Below are 16,226 nucleotides of genomic sequence, written 5' to 3' on the forward strand. Positions count from 1 at the left end.
TAGACAAATCAATAGACCAGATCATAGATTAGTTAATAGACCTTTACATTGACTAATCTATAGAGTTGTCTAATGTCTTATTAATAGATTCATTAATAGTCCAGCCCATAGATTTGTCAATAGACTTGTTCATATAATATTTAATTTAGAAGACTATAAACATCAATAGACTAGTCCATAAACTAGTTAATAGGGTAGACCATAGATTAGACAATTAGCTAATCTGTATACTTGTCCGTCTAGTAAATAGGCTTGCCCATAGTCTATTCAATAGACCAGACCATAAACCAGTCAAAAGGCTAGACCATAGACTATTCATTAGGTAGACTATAGAAAAGTCTTGTCCACTGACAGGACTAGACCATATATTAGACAATAGACTAGACCATAGATTAGTCAAAAGATTAATCCGTATACTTGTCCATAGTCTAGTGATTAGGCTTGCTCATATTCTATTCAATAGACCAGTCCATAAACGAGTCAATAGGCTAGACCATAGACTATCCATTACGTAGACTATAGAAAAGTCTATTGACCTTAGACTAGACCATATATTAGACAATAGACTATACCATAGATTAGTCAAAAGGCTAATCCGTATACTTGTCGGTAGACCATATAGTCAATAGATTAGATTATAGATAAGTCAAGTGACTAATCCAAAGCTAAGTCTAATGAATAGGCTTGTCCATAGACTATTCAATAGACCAGTCCATAAACTAGTCAATTGATTAAGCTGTATTTTATTAAATAAACTAGACCATAGATAAGTAAAGAGATTATACCATATATTAGTCAACAGACTAGATTATAGATAAGTCAAGTGACTAATTAATAGCATTTCCATTGTCTAGTCAATAGGCTAATCCATAGTCTAGTCAAAAGTCTTGTACGTAGAATAGTTTTTACACTTATCCATAGTCTAGCCCAGACTAGACTAAACTAAACCATATTACATTGACTAAGGGCGGTTTTCTTAGTCCTCAGTTAAACTAGGCTTAACTTGCTGTTAGATTAAACTCGAAACAAATTTAGGCGGACTTTAACCGATGATTGTGTTTTTCAGTTTTAGATTTAATCTCAGTTAACTTTGTTAGTATTGCCAACTTTTCACTCAAAAACATAAACAATGAACAGCTGTTTTTTGCAAACAATACTTTTGTAAAATGGAAAATTTTAGAAAAATGTTAAATAATCATTTAAAACAATAATAAATAAAACAAAACAAATCAGAAAATTGCAATTTACTTAAAATATTATGTTTTTATTCTTCCAAAATCATTGTTTTATTGTTTATGTTAATTTTGTTTTCTCACTTATAACTTGAGTTTAATTCGCCAATTACACTCAGTTAAACTAAGATAATAAGTAACTTTACTGATAACTGAAAAACACAAAACATATATTAAACCAGGTTTAACCAAAGAATGAATATTATCTTTATCAGAAAAACTCGCCCTAAACCATAGACCACTGTGCAAAACCACTTTATTTTATAAACTATCCCATATGCTACTCTATAGACTTTTTACTAAACTGTTCTATAAACTAGTATGAACACTAATCAAAATATATATGTTGAGCCCCTGATATTCGGATAGTATAGGTTTATTGCCACATTATCTTTAATTTGGAAACATTTTTAATAAATATTTTTATTTTTTTTTTTTAAATTTCTTAAAAATTTTCACATAAATAAGGTACCTTAATTTTAAAATATTATTGTTTTTTTTTTTGTTAGTACAAAAATAAATCTTGTGTGAAAGGAAAAAAACCAAGTAAATTAAACATAACAAACTTTATCTTTATATACAATTTATATAAATTAATCAATAACGACTAAATTTAAAATAAAAAAAGACACGATATTAAAACAAGAAAAACTTAAATAAAAAACAACAGAAAAACTTAGACTAAAATTAATTATATATTATTAAACTACAATTATTCAAAACTAGCATTTAAGTGGCAAATTTTGCTGAAAAAACAGCAATCAAGAAAAAGAAATATTTCACAAAAAAAATTAAAACAAAAAAACTATTTATATCATAGAAATTATGATATTGTTATTATGTAGTTTATATTATTAACAAAACAAAATACAACATTTAAACTCCCACAAAAACAAAAGGAATAAATGAAGAAAAAAAAACAAATATTAAAAATATGACAAAAGACAAACTATAAGGAAAAGGATCACAACCTAAAAACTGAAAAGAAACAAATATTTAAATAAAACATAAAACAAAATATTGATATAAAAAAGATCAACTGCAGTTTTTATTATTGTTAAAATGTGTTGATTTCTAGCTTCAAAGGTTTTTCTCTTTTTTAATTCCTTTATACTCAACTAGCATACCCTGGGTGCTTCGCTACCCTAACTATGTTCAATAACGTAAAATTATCAAAAAGTACCATCGGAAAACCGAACAAGTACAAAGATCTCTTTCAATAAAGAACGTGCGTGTGTTCCGGTTAACCATTATACAGAATCCATTTGAAGAATAGAAAAGTATCAAATAGTTCCCCCTTCCAGAATATTATTCAGTCAAGTTGTCTCTTAAAGGATTTTATTCAATGAGGACCGTGTATGTTTAATAATCATGTGTTTTCAGTCCATATTAAAGAACATACATAGAGTATCATTTGAAGGAAGAAAAAGGTACCAAAAGTGGAATAAAGTTTACCTAAGTGGAAAGTACTAATAAAAAGAGTACAATGTTTCCCCTTTTCGCTTAGAAGTATACTTTTTCGAGAATTAAGTTTACAAAATGTTCCGTATATAAATCTACATATATATCACAGATAAAACTCAAACGATTCAAATCTGCATTCATTTATTCCAGAAAAATTGTGCTTTAAAAAAGTTACCAAACAATTTACTCGAATTTGGTCCTATATAGGCCTTAGTACTCGAATTCCAAAATAATATACCAAAAGCTTATTTTGTGTGAGTAAATAAACTACTTTTTAAAATTTTATAAAAGTTGGCTCAATGAGTTTTAATAAAATTAAATTTTCCGTTTTTCCCCTTTTTTGTACTTTTTTACCCAGTGAAATAGCAAAAATTTTATTACAATAAATATTACAGAGTTAGTCCGTAATTTAATATGAATAATTCAATAAACCGAAAAAGTTTTCTTAATGTGCTAAAAAAAACTACCATAAATACAGTTTTGTCCCTTTTATCCCCAAAAAGGACTGAATTTTAAAAAAGTACGAAACTGGTGTCTCATAATTTTGAGAGATGTATCCAAAATATTTAGAAAAAATTGATTATGTTAATTAGTTTAAAAGTTATAAAGGCCTGAAAAAGGTACCAAAATCTTTGTTTACATTTTGTTACACATTTTTACCCCTTAAAAGTACGAATTTCAAAAAAGTACCAGACACCCATCTGCTCATTTTAAGAGTAGATACAGGTGCATTTAAAATTTTTTTTGTATTACTAATATTATGTAAGATATTTAAAAAATCTGTTTTAGCCGTTTTCCCCCCTTTTTACCCCTAAATGTGCAAATTTCCAAAAATCCCTCCTTAGTGGATCTACATAACCAAAAACACATCTACGGTCAAAATTTCATGATTCTAGGTTCTGCCGTTTGGGCTGTGCGATGATGAATCAGTCAGTCAGTAACGCTACTCTTTTATATATATATAATATAAGAAGAAGATATCGTGAAACATTTTTTCATAAATGAAACCCACCAGATGTTTCAATCATTCCATTAATATTTGTTTTTATCTTAAACTCACACCTGTTGTTTTTCTTCTTGTGTTTGTGTATAATGTTCCTCTTTTCCTTAACACATACGATTAGTTGTGGTGGGGTTCATTAACCCCCCCTTGAAGGTTTTTAAGTTTAAGTGCAGAGTATAGTAAGTATGTAGTTTACTAATACTTAATATATTATCTTATCTTTTAAGTTCAATAAACTCTATTCATTTTTATTTTCAAACACATTTTGAGATTTTTAAGCGCCTGAATGGAATCATCGAAGGCATCTTAAATGTAAGTAAAATGTTTGCTTAATAAATAAGTATTGTTACACCCCATCGGCTAAGTAGATATGGTATTTGTGTGATATTTCATCCCTTAGTTATCTGTTCTAACGTAATTAATTGGTTATAACATTTCTGGTTTTAAAAATATATAGTTTTTTTATTTTTAAGTTATTTTAATTTAGAAGCAAATGATGAAAAACAAACACAGTAAGTTTTTGAATCCTTAAAACATATTTAAAATTATAAAGCCACATGAATAGTTTGATTTATTTAGATAAATACAAAAATATATTACAATAATTAATAAAATGTATTTTCTTTATATATAGAAGAGGAAGATGCTTTAGATGAATCAGCTCAACAGGCGGAAGTATCTAATGATTCGGATGCACCTTTAAAACCCAATGTAAGTATAAAATATTTTGAAAATATTTAATAACTAAGGCGGACTTTAACCGACGATTGTGTTTTTCAGTTTTAGATTTAAGCGCAGTTAACATTGTTAGTATTGCCAAGTTTTCACTCAAAAACATAAACAATGAACAATAAAACAAAACAAATAAGAAAATTGCAATTTACCTAAAATATTAAGTTTTTGTTTGTCCAAAACCATTGTTTATTGTTTATGTTAATTGTGTTTTCTCACTTATAACTTAAGTTTAATTTGCCAATAACACTCAGTTAAACTAAGATAATAAGTAACGTTACTGTTTACTGAAAACACAAAACATATATTAAACTAGTTTAAACAAAGAATGTAGATTATCTTTATCTGAAAAACCCGCTCTTAGATAATTAGTAATTTTACCGATTACTGAAAAACACAAAACATATACATACTAAACCAGGCTTAGAGATGATAACCCTAGCAAGGTTATTTGTCTTTCTTGTGAAAAGACAGATTTTCGTTAAAGTCTCTCGGTTAAGCGCAGCTCAAGGCCGACTATTCTATAGTCTGGACTATATAGAACCGTCTATATTCTGGACTATATAGAACCGTCTATAATTTGGATTATAGAACAGTAGGTACTATAAGACAGTCTGAATTCTGGACTATAGAACAGTCAATAGTCTGGACTATTGAACAGTCTTAATCTGGACTATAGAACAGTCTATAGTCTGGACTATAGAACAGTCTATAGTCTGGACTATAGAACAGTCTATAGTCTGGACTATAGAACAGTCTATAGTCTGGACTATAGAACAGTCTATAGTCTGGACTATAGAACAGTCTATAGTCTGGACTATAGAACAGTCTATAGTCTGGACTATAGAACAGTCTATAGTCTGGACTATAGAACAGTCTATAGTCTGGACTATAGAACAGTCTATAGTCTGGACTATAGAACAGTCTATAGTCTGGACTATAGAACAGTCTATAGTCTGGACTATAGAACATTTTATAGTCTGGACTTTAGAACAGTCTATAGTCTGGACTCTAGAACAGTCTTTAGTCTGGACTCTAGAACAGTCCATAGTCTGGACTAAAGAACAGTCTATAGTATGGACTATAGAACAGCTTATAGTCTATAGAACAGCTTATTATCCTTTCTCGGTTAGGGTCCATATGACATACGACAAATAGATAGAAGAATGTATAGATAACGTTATAGGATATTTCCTTTAGGGAATGGGGAAAGAGATTCGAACAAAATCTATGGTTTTGAAAATAGCAAGAAGAAGGAAATGTCGTCGATCAGGAAAATTCATACAGAGACTATCCCTTTCCTTTACGGAATAGGTTTATAGAGTCTCCAGAGGAGACACCAGCTCCCTTTCTCTAAGAAATCTTTGAGCCAATCATAATAATATGGATTTAGTTTAAACAAATGCTCAAAATTTAATTTATAATTCTAATGAAACGAAATTTTAACTATAGGACCACGTACTCTCTTTTTAAGTTCCAGAGATATTAATGTGAATTTTTTCTTCATGTTTAGCACGATCTTTTTTCGTCTTTAATATGCAATTTATCTCATATTTCATTTCATTTTACACAGAACGACGAGGATGACGATTACGATCCCGAAGATACTCGTAAAAAGAAAAAGGGCAAAAAACGCAAAACCAAAAAAGGAGAAGAAAAGGGACGCAAGAAAAAGAAACGCAAGAAGAATGAAAGCGAAGAGGAAAGTGATGCCCTGCGTGACGAAGACGATGCTGATTTCACAACAACTTCTTCGTCATCAAAGCGTGGACGCAAGCGTAAAGATGCCGATAAAGCCAACAAGGAGAAAGAAGCTTCAGCATCGGGTATAACAATTTAAATAAATAAAATAAATATATTTATAATAAAAAAAATCTTTATTACATAATTAATTTTAGGCATGCCCTCGGTAGAAGAAGTATGCTCAGCTTTTAACGTTACGGATGTAGATATAGAATATTCGGAAACGGATTTACAAAATCTAACCTCATACAAGGCTTTCACTCAACATGTTAGACCTATATTGCAAAAGGAGAATGCCAAAGTACCAGCTCCTAAACTTATGATGCTGGTCGACGCTAAGTGGCGCGAATTTTGTGAAGCACATCCCAACTTGTTAACCGAACAAGCTAAAAGCGAAGAGGCTGAAGAACCCAGATCTTCTCGATCATCAAGAAATGAAAAGGTGAGTTGTTAAGTTTTTTAATAAAATAATATAAACTAATTGTGAAATATTTCCTCCAGCCTGATGATTTATACGAAGAAGAGGAAGAAGAGGAGGAGGAAGAAGAAGAGGAAAAAGAATCTTCTAGTGGGCGTCGCAAGCGTGGAAATAGAGGTCGTGGCAAAAAAGGCAGACGTTCTGGCAAGGTTCCAACATTAAAAATTAAATTCGGCAAACGTAAACGCGGTAGTTCGGATGAAGATCAAGATGCTTCAGGTGCATCGGAGCGAGATTCTGATTTAGAATTCGAAAAAATGTTACAGAAGTCTGATGATAGCGCCGATGATATTCCCACCACATCGTCAGCAGCAGCCGCTTCAACTAGTGCGGCTGACGGTCAGGCAGCCACCAATGAAGATGGTACACCTGTTGTTCGGAAGAAGGCTAAAGTTAAAATTGGCAACAAGTTCAAAAAGAAGAAGAAGCTTAAGACCACATCTCGCTTTCCCGACGGAGAAGATGGTGAGCATGAACACCAGGACTATTGTGAAGTGTGCCAACAGGGCGGTGAAATTATACTCTGTGACACATGTCCACGGGCTTATCACTTGGTGTGCTTAGAACCCGAACTAGAGGAGCCACCAGAAGGAAAATGGTCTTGTCCCCATTGCGAAGCCGATGGTGGTGCTGCTGAAGAGGAGGATGATGATGAACATCAAGAGTTTTGCAGAGTTTGCAAAGATGGTGGAGAATTATTGTGCTGCGACTCTTGTCCTTCGGCATATCACACATTCTGTTTGAATCCACCGCTGGAAAACATACCTGATGGTGATTGGAGATGTCCCCGTTGCAGTTGTCCACCGTTAACCGGAAAAGCTGAGAAGATCATTACTTGGCGTTGGGCAGAACAGCCGGAATCAAGTTCGAAAAAGAACAAAAGTAAAATACGTGAATATTTCATTAAATGGCACAACATGTCCTACTGGCATTGCGAATGGGTGCCAGAAATTCAAATGGAAGTTCATCATCCTCTAATGATCAGATCATTCCATCGCAAATACGACATGGAAGAACCACCCAAATTCGAGGAAACCTTAGATGAAGCTGATTCCCGTTATCAACGCATTCAACGACACAAAGCTAAAGGCGGTATACAGGCAGAGGATGAAGATGAATCCTATAAAAAGGATTTGGAAGATCGTTTCTATAAAAATGGCGTTAAGCCAGAATGGTTGATAGTGCAACGTGTTATTAATCATCGCACAGCTAGAGATGGCACTACAATGTATTTGGTTAAATGGCGTGATCTGCCATACGACAAATCGACATGGGAAGATGAATCCGATGATATTCCTGGTCTTAAACAAGCTATCGATTATTATTTGGATCTAAGAGCTATGTGTACATCTGAACAACGTTTGGGTAAGAAGAAAAAGGGACGCAAGAGTAAAGCTAAAGAGGTAGAAGATGAAGACCGTCAAGTGAGACGTTACACTCCACCACCAGAAAAACCCACTACTGACTTAAAGAAGAAGTATGAAGGTCAACCACCATTTTTAGAGGGCACTGGCATGCAATTGCATCCCTATCAAATTGAAGGTATCAATTGGTTGCGTTACTCTTGGAGCAATGGCGTAGACACAATTCTGGCCGATGAAATGGGTTTGGGTAAAACTATTCAAACTGTAACGTTCTTGTATTCCCTCTACAAAGAAGGCCACTGCAAAGGTCCCTTTTTAGTAGCCGTACCACTTTCCACCATTATCAATTGGGAAAGAGAATTCGAATTGTGGGCTCCCGACTTCTATTGCATTACCTATGTGGGTGATAAAGATTCTCGAGCTGTTATACGTGAAAACGAGTTAAGCTTTGAAGAGGGTGCCATTAGAGGCGGCAAGGCTTCTCGCTTGCGAACAACCCAATACAAATTTAACGTATTACTCACCAGTTATGAGTTAATATCTATGGATGCTGCCTGTTTGGGCTCAATAGATTGGGCAGTTCTTGTGGTCGATGAGGCTCATCGTTTAAAATCGAATCAAAGTAAATTTTTCCGTATCTTGAACTCTTATAATATCGCCTACAAGTTGCTGTTGACTGGTACTCCGCTACAGAACAACCTAGAGGAATTGTTCCATTTGCTAAACTTCTTGTCACGTGATAAATTCAATGATTTGAATGCTTTCCAAAACGAATTCGCCGATGTCTCGAAAGAAGAACAAGTTAAGCGTCTACATGAAATGCTGGGACCACATATGTTGCGTCGTTTGAAGGCTGATGTCTTAAAGAATATGCCCTCCAAATCAGAATTCATTGTAAGAGTTGAATTGTCGGCCCAACAAAAGAAATTCTACAAATTTATTTTGACTAAAAACTACGAAGCTTTGAATTCAAAAAGTGGCGGAAATTCTTGTTCTCTTATTAACGTGATGATGGATTTGAAGAAATGTTGCAACCACCCTTATCTTTTCCCTTCGGCTGCTGAGGAAGCCACTACTACGGCAGGAGGTTTATATGAAATAAATTCCCTGACAAAAGCTGCTGGCAAATTGGTGCTACTTTCGAAAATGCTGAAACAATTGAAAGAACAAGGCCATCGTGTATTGATTTTCTCACAGATGACAAAAATGTTGGATATTCTGGAGGATTTCCTTGAAGGCGAGGGCTATAAGTATGAACGTATTGATGGTGGCATTACTGGCAATTTGAGACAAGAGGCGATTGATCGTTTCAATGCTCCAGGAGCTCAGCAATTTGTGTTCTTGTTGAGTACACGTGCCGGTGGTTTGGGTATTAATTTAGCCACAGCAGACACTGTTATTATCTACGACTCTGATTGGAATCCTCACAATGATATCCAGGCCTTTTCGAGAGCCCATCGTATCGGTCAAGCCAATAAGGTTATGATCTATCGTTTTGTCACACGTAATTCGGTAGAGGAAAGAGTTACTCAAGTAGCCAAACGAAAAATGATGTTGACACATTTAGTGGTAAGGCCGGGTATGGGCGGTAAAGGAGCTAATTTCACTAAACAAGAATTAGATGATATTTTGCGTTTCGGTACCGAGGAACTCTTCAAAGAAGACGACAAAGAAGAAGCTATTCATTATGATGACAAAGCCGTGGCCGAGCTACTGGACAGATCTAACAAGGGTATCGAAGAAAAAGAATCCTGGGCTAATGAATATCTTTCATCGTTCAAAGTGGCTTCTTATGCCACCAAAGAAGAAGAGGAGGAAGAGGAAACTGAAATCATTAAACAAGAAGCTGAAAATTCTGATCCTGCCTATTGGGTTAAACTGTTGCGTCATCACTACGAACAACATCAGGAGGATGTGGGTCGTACTTTGGGCAAAGGTAAACGTGTACGTAAACAAGTCAACTATACTGATGGTGGCGTAGTGGCGGCCGATACCACACGTGAAGACACCAACTGGCAAGACAACAACTCAGAATATAATTCTGACTATTCTGCCGGTTCGGATGAAGATGGAGGCGATGATGATTTCGATGAACAAAATGGCGGTGAGGGACGTAAAGCACGTAGACGTGTGGAACGCCGCGATGATCGCCCACTTCCACCTCTTTTGGCACGCGTTGGTGGCAACATAGAAGTACTGGGTTTCAATGCTCGCCAACGTAAGAGTTTCCTCAATGCTATTATGCGTTATGGCATGCCACCCCAGGATGCTTTCAATTCCCAATGGTTGGTACGAGATTTGAGAGGAAAATCGGAACGTAATTTTAAGGCATATGTTTCACTATTCATGCGTCATTTGTGTGAACCCGGAGCTGATAATGCCGAAACATTTGCTGATGGTGTACCCAGAGAAGGTTTGTCTAGGCAACATGTTTTAACACGCATTGGCGTGATGTCATTGATACGTAAAAAGGTGCAGGAGTTCGAACACATTAATGGTTACTATAGTATGCCAGAATTGATTTTGAAACCATGCGAACCAGTCAAAAAAGAAGAAGGCAATGAAAATGTAGTCAAACCAGAGGATAAGAGTGCCACTACCAGCACTAGTGCCACACCAGCTACAAGTGCTGCTCCCAGTCCAGCACCAGTTTCAGAAAAAGCTGATGACAAATCTGCGGCTGCAGACAAAAATGACGACATTAAAAAAGAAACGGAAGTCGAAGAAAAGAAATCTAGCGACAAAGACGAAGATAAGAATGAAGAAAAACCAGATGTGTCAGCTGATGTTAAGGCGGAAAAATCTGAAAAAGACAAAGATTCCGAAACGAAGGATGTTAAATCCGAAAAATCTGAAGCCGCTGACAATGCTGACGTTGATAAATCCAAGGAAGAAAAAAAAGAAGTCAAGGATGAAGCAAAAAAAGACGACAAAGATTTGGTTAAACCCAAGGAAGATGATGATAAACCTACCGAAATCATTGATGACGATGATGATGATGTTCTTATCGTTAAAGAAGATGGTGAAGTCGAAAAGCCCAATAGTTCCATGTCTTTGAATAAATCAGCTGACAAGGATAGCAACATTAGCAAGCCCAAGATTGAGGAGAGCTTAGAAGTATTAAAACGTAAATTTATGTTCAATATAGCCGATGGTGGTTTCACTGAACTGCACACCTTGTGGTTGAATGAAGAAAAGGCTGCTGTTCCCGGCCGTGAGTATGAAATTTGGCACCGTCGTCATGACTATTGGCTGTTGGCGGGTATTGTTACACACGGTTATGGCCGCTGGCAGGATATACAAAATGATATACGTTTTGCTATTATCAACGAACCATTTAAAATGGATGTTGGCAAAGGAAATTTCTTGGAAATTAAAAATAAATTCTTGGCTCGTCGTTTTAAGTTACTCGAACAATCTTTGGTTATCGAAGAACAGCTTAGAAGGGCAGCCTTCTTGAATTTAGCTCAAGATCCTAATCATCCAGCCATGTCGTTAAATGCACGCTTCGCTGAGGTTGAATGCTTGGCCGAGTCTCATCAACATTTGAGCAAGGAATCATTGGCTGGTAATAAACCAGCTAATGCTGTTTTGCACAAAGTACTAAATCAATTGGAGGAATTATTATCCGATATGAAGAGTGACGTTTCACGTCTACCGGCCACATTGGCACGTATACCACCCGTTGCCCAACGTTTGCAGATGTCGGAGAGATCTATTCTTTCGCGGTTAGCTGCTACAGCTGGAAATGCTAGCAATGCCGGTAAGTTTTTGTTGTTGTTATTTATTAAATATATTTATAGAGGCATAGTTTTGTTTTATTGAAGTTCTAGTTCAGTTCTAGTTCAGTTCCAGTTGAGTTCTAGTTCAGTTCTAGTTCAGTTCAATTCTAGTTCAGTTCTAGTTCAGTTCTAGTTCAGTTCTAGTTCAGTTCTAGTTTAGTTCTAGTTTAGTTCTAGTTCAGTTCTAGTTCAGTTCTAGTTCAGTTCTAGTTCAGTTCTAGTTCAGTTCTAGTTCAGTTCTAGTTCAGTTCTAGTGCAGTTCTAGTTCAGTTCTAGTTCAGTTCTAGTTCAGTTCTAGTTGAGTTCTAGATCAGTTCTAGTTCAGTTCTAGTTCAGTTCTAGTTCAGATCTAGTTCAGTTCTAGTTCAGTTCTAGTTCAGTTCTAGTTCAGTTCTAGTTCAGTTCTAGTTCAGTTCTAGTTCAGTTCTAGTTCAGTTCTAGTTCAATTCTAGTTCAGTTCCAGTTGAGTTCTAGTTGAGTTCTAGTTGAGTTCTAGTTCAGTTCCAGTTGAGTTCTAGTTCAGTTCTAGTTCAGTTCCAGTTGAGTTCTAGTTCAGTTCTAGTTCAGTTCTAGTTCAGTTCTAGTTCAGTTCTAGTTCAGTTCTAGTTCAGTTCTAGTTCAGCTTAGTTCAGTTCTAGTTCAGTTCTAGTTCAGTTCTAGTTCAGTTCTAGTTCAGTTCTAGTTCAGTTCTAGTTCAGTTCTAGTTCAGTTCTAGTTCAGTTCTAGTTCAGTTCTAGTTCAGTTCTAGTTCAGTTCTAGTTCAGTTCTAGTTCAGTTCTAGTTCAGTTCTAGTTCAGTTCTAGTTCAGTTCTAGTTCAGTTCTAGTTCAGTTCTAGTTCTGTTCTAGTTCTGTTTTAGTTCTGTTTTAGTTCTGTTCTAGTTCAGTTCTAGTTCATTTCTAGTTCAGTTCTAGTTCAGTTCTAGTTCATTACTAGTTCAGTTCTAGTTCAGTTCTGGTTCAGTTCTAGTTTAGTTCCAGTTCAGTTCTACTTCAGTTTTGCAGATAAAATTTGTGATGATATTGTTAATTAAAATATTTTTGTTTGTTATTTTTAGCTCAACTAATGGCACAATTCCCTGCTGGTTTTCAAGGCACAACTCTACCAGCGTTTACTGGTGGACCAGCTGGCAACTTCTCCAATTTCCGGCCTCAATTTTCGGTTCCTGGTCAATTGTCGAATAATACTAGCGGTGTCAATCCTTCGGGAAATTAAATTTATCTAAACAACACACACACATACACACTTCTAAAATATGATACTTTATGAGTTTTAGTTTCGTATTTATTAATATTTTAATATACAGACATACATACATATAAAATATATAAAATAATATTTTAAATATTTGCACAAATTGTGCAAGAAATTTTACAATATTTTACATACTTATTATATATATATAAATAATTTCGTTTAAATGTAGTTAATTTTGATTTAATATCTATACATTTCATTTTATAATTTAAATTTTTATTCTATAATTTTAAAACAAACATTGGATTAGGTTTGATTTATTTAAAATCTCTGTTTTCTCAATTGTAGTAGTACATGATATAATTTCGTTCACAAAAAAAAATTATTTTTAAAATACATATTATTATTAATCATGCCCCATATAAGCATCCGTAACGTAATTACATATTTAAAAATCAATTCTAAAAAAACATAAGGCAGTTTTAAATTACAAAAAAAAAACGTTTTGTGAAATCTTTATTGTACAATAAAATTCAATCACAAAGTGAGGATATTTTCAAACAATTATTTTATGTTTGCTGTACTGAATATAAAGATTTAGCTACACATTTTCACAAAGAAAACATAAAAGAACTGCAAATGATCAATTCCTATATATAAATTATGAATCCCCAAAATAAAAATTTATCAATAAATTATTCAAAAACTACAACAAAAAAATGCTATTTTGTTTTTAGTATTAATTAAGGTGTAAAAATATCTAAAGTTGGATTATTAGACTACGCTATGGACTTGATAATACACCTCTATTCTGTGTTTTAATTCGAATCGATACAACTTTAATATTCCGCATAACGATCACTTTGAATCGATTCAAAGCTTCATCACTAAGCTAATAACAACATACAAAAACCTAGTTACGATCGTAATGCAGAATACACACAATCGTAATTGTAATTGCTTCTTCTTTATCTTACGATTCTGTTTTTTGTAGAAATACCAATTTTCGATCGTTGCGGAACCGTAATCGAAATGCAGAATAGGTACTAGATAGAAAATACACTATATAATTGATTAGATCATATACTAGACTATACAGTAGATCATATACTAGACTTTGGATTAGACAAGACCATACATTAGGGTTCTATAAATCGACTTTCGAATAATCGAACAATCGACTTTTTGTCGAAAAGTCGAAGGCGACTATTTTGTTCCAAAAAAGTCGATAACTCGACTATCGTCTATGAAAAAAGTCGGAAAAAGTCACAGACTTTTAATTAAATGAAAAGTAGAAAAATCGACTAAATGCAAAAAGTCGAAATGTCGACTTTTCATAAAATGCAAAAAGTCGAAAAGTCGACTTTTCATAAAATGCAAAAAGTCGAAAAGTCGACTTTTCGTTTCAACTATAGAACCCTACTGTTATAAATATGGTACAACTGACACAATATTACGTTAAGTTGATATGGATTCCAAAAATGCGGGGAATGAAATATGTGATAAATGCACAACCAAGACGCTCTCACTAGACTTAACCTTTGCTCATAGAGATATTCACACTCCCCTGTTTATTCTACCAAAATTTATAGAATACATTGAGTGAAACGAACTCAGATTGTCAAATATCTGATTTGAACTAAATTGAAATGTCAAATATCTGACTGAAACTTTTAAGACCCTTTTCAAATCACTGATATTTTACTAATCAGAACCTAAATCGGTTCATATACTCTTTTGCTACTCCATTGGATGAACATCATTTGGATTTATATAAAAACCATAATTTGTTGTCATATTTTTAAAAACTACCTTCTAATTCATAAATGCTTAATAAAGTTATTTATGGTTTATTGTGGGAATTTTGTATGGAAAATGTGCTTAATAAACCTAAAATAAGCAATATATAATATAATATATTTATGAATACGTGGGTTAATCTGTAAGTCATCACTAATACCAAATACATACTTGAATTAAAAAATCTCTGAAAATAATATCACTTTTAAACTTAATTCACTTTGTACACCTTAAAAAAGATAAAATGTATTATATTAAGGATAAATAAACTATAAAAAAATAAATAATATAGAAAATAATTTAAAAATTTAATTTGTTAACGTTCAGTTGTTAACAAATAAACGCTCTCACAACAACTAGCTTTTATATATAACAAACAACTTAACGAATCCACTGAACATACACACCCCAAATGTCAGAAATTTAACGAAAATTATCAAAATAATGTGAAGTTGGCTGCAAAACACCCTTCTTTCTTTCCGGTTGTCAAAAAGGTACGAAAGCAATGAATTCGCTGCTAAAGATATTGTAAAATTTTAATATAAAAAATAATGAACATCTTTGAATTAATAAGTGAAATTTTGTATTATTTCAGTGCAAGGACGACAAATACATTTAAATATGGCTGACGTTGATGTGTAAGTGTTAAAATAATTTAGAAAAAAGTGAACACAACCATAAATGCTCAACTGAAATGCTAAACATAAACAACACAAAAAATGATTAAAGAAAACAAATTAATGAATAATATTAAATAAAAAATGTTAAATAAAAAGCAATTTTGTTTTATGTAAAGCAATTTGTAATGAAATAGTTAATTGAAAGTGTATTTTTTCTTTGTTTTGCAGAGATGTTCCCTCAGCAGCTCCCGCTGTAGGTGGTCCCATGGACATTAATCAAGCTTTGCAAGAAGTTTTGAAGAAATCTTTAATTGCCGATGGTCTTGTACATGGTATTCACCAAGCCTGCAAGGCCTTAGACAAGTAAGTTTCAAAATAAATTATTCTGCATATATAGAAGATTCAACTAACCCTCATGTTTTCTTTTTATTTCCCTCTCTTTTTTTATTTAGACGTCAAGCTGTTTTGTGTATCTTGGCTGAGTCTTTTGACGAACCCAACTACAAGAAGCTCGTTACTGCCCTCTGTCATGAACATCAAATCCCCTTGATCCGTGTCGATTCCCACAAGAAACTCGGTGAATGGTCTGGTTTGTGCAAGATCGACAAAGAAGGCAAACCCCGTAAGGTTTGCGGCTGTTCCGTTGTTGTCATCAAGGACTTCGGTGAGGAAACCCAAGCTTTGGATGTCGTCAAGGAGCACCTCAGACAAAACAGCTAAACTACACATTCCTAGTCTAGTTAGTCTGTAAATGGGGTTCATCTGTATGATGATAGCGATGCATCTTGTTTTTGTTTTTATCAAAAACACAC

At 33.9% G+C, this 16,226-nt stretch overlaps 2 protein-coding genes across 2 annotated transcripts in view; both read left to right on the forward strand.

Annotated features, from left to right (window-relative positions):
• LOC111682657 (chromodomain-helicase-DNA-binding protein Mi-2 homolog) overlaps positions 1-13,197 on the forward strand; it is a 62,914-nt gene extending 49,717 nt beyond the window's left edge. The window contains exons 2-6 of the mRNA XM_023444648.2: positions 4,334-4,410; positions 6,005-6,257; positions 6,330-6,616; positions 6,676-11,779; positions 12,855-13,197. Of these exons, the coding sequence (XP_023300416.2) occupies positions 4,334-4,410; positions 6,005-6,257; positions 6,330-6,616; positions 6,676-11,779; positions 12,855-13,012 (5,879 nt within the window). The 3' untranslated portion in view covers positions 13,013-13,197. The remainder of the gene's footprint in view (positions 1-4,333; positions 4,411-6,004; positions 6,258-6,329; positions 6,617-6,675; positions 11,780-12,854) is intronic.
• A 2,045-nt stretch (positions 13,198-15,242) lies between these two features.
• LOC111682659 (40S ribosomal protein S12) lies at positions 15,243-16,226 on the forward strand. Its single transcript, XM_023444650.2, has 4 exons — positions 15,243-15,288; positions 15,390-15,432; positions 15,643-15,777; positions 15,867-16,226. The coding sequence occupies exons 2-4, from the start codon at positions 15,416-15,418 to the stop codon at positions 16,132-16,134; spliced, it is 420 nt and encodes a 139-aa protein (XP_023300418.1). The 5' UTR covers positions 15,243-15,288; positions 15,390-15,415; the 3' UTR covers positions 16,135-16,226.

The sequence above is a fragment of the Lucilia cuprina genome, chromosome 5 (genome assembly GCF_022045245.1).
Source record: "Lucilia cuprina isolate Lc7/37 chromosome 5, ASM2204524v1, whole genome shotgun sequence".
Taxonomy (NCBI): Eukaryota; Metazoa; Arthropoda; class Insecta; order Diptera; family Calliphoridae; genus Lucilia; species Lucilia cuprina.

Coding starts and splice junctions, on each gene's coding strand:
- LOC111682659 (XM_023444650.2), top strand. Junction 15,778..15,866: donor GCCTGCAAGGCCTTAGACAA/GTAAGTTTCAAA, acceptor TTTTTTATTTAG/ACGTCAAGCTGTTTTGTGTA.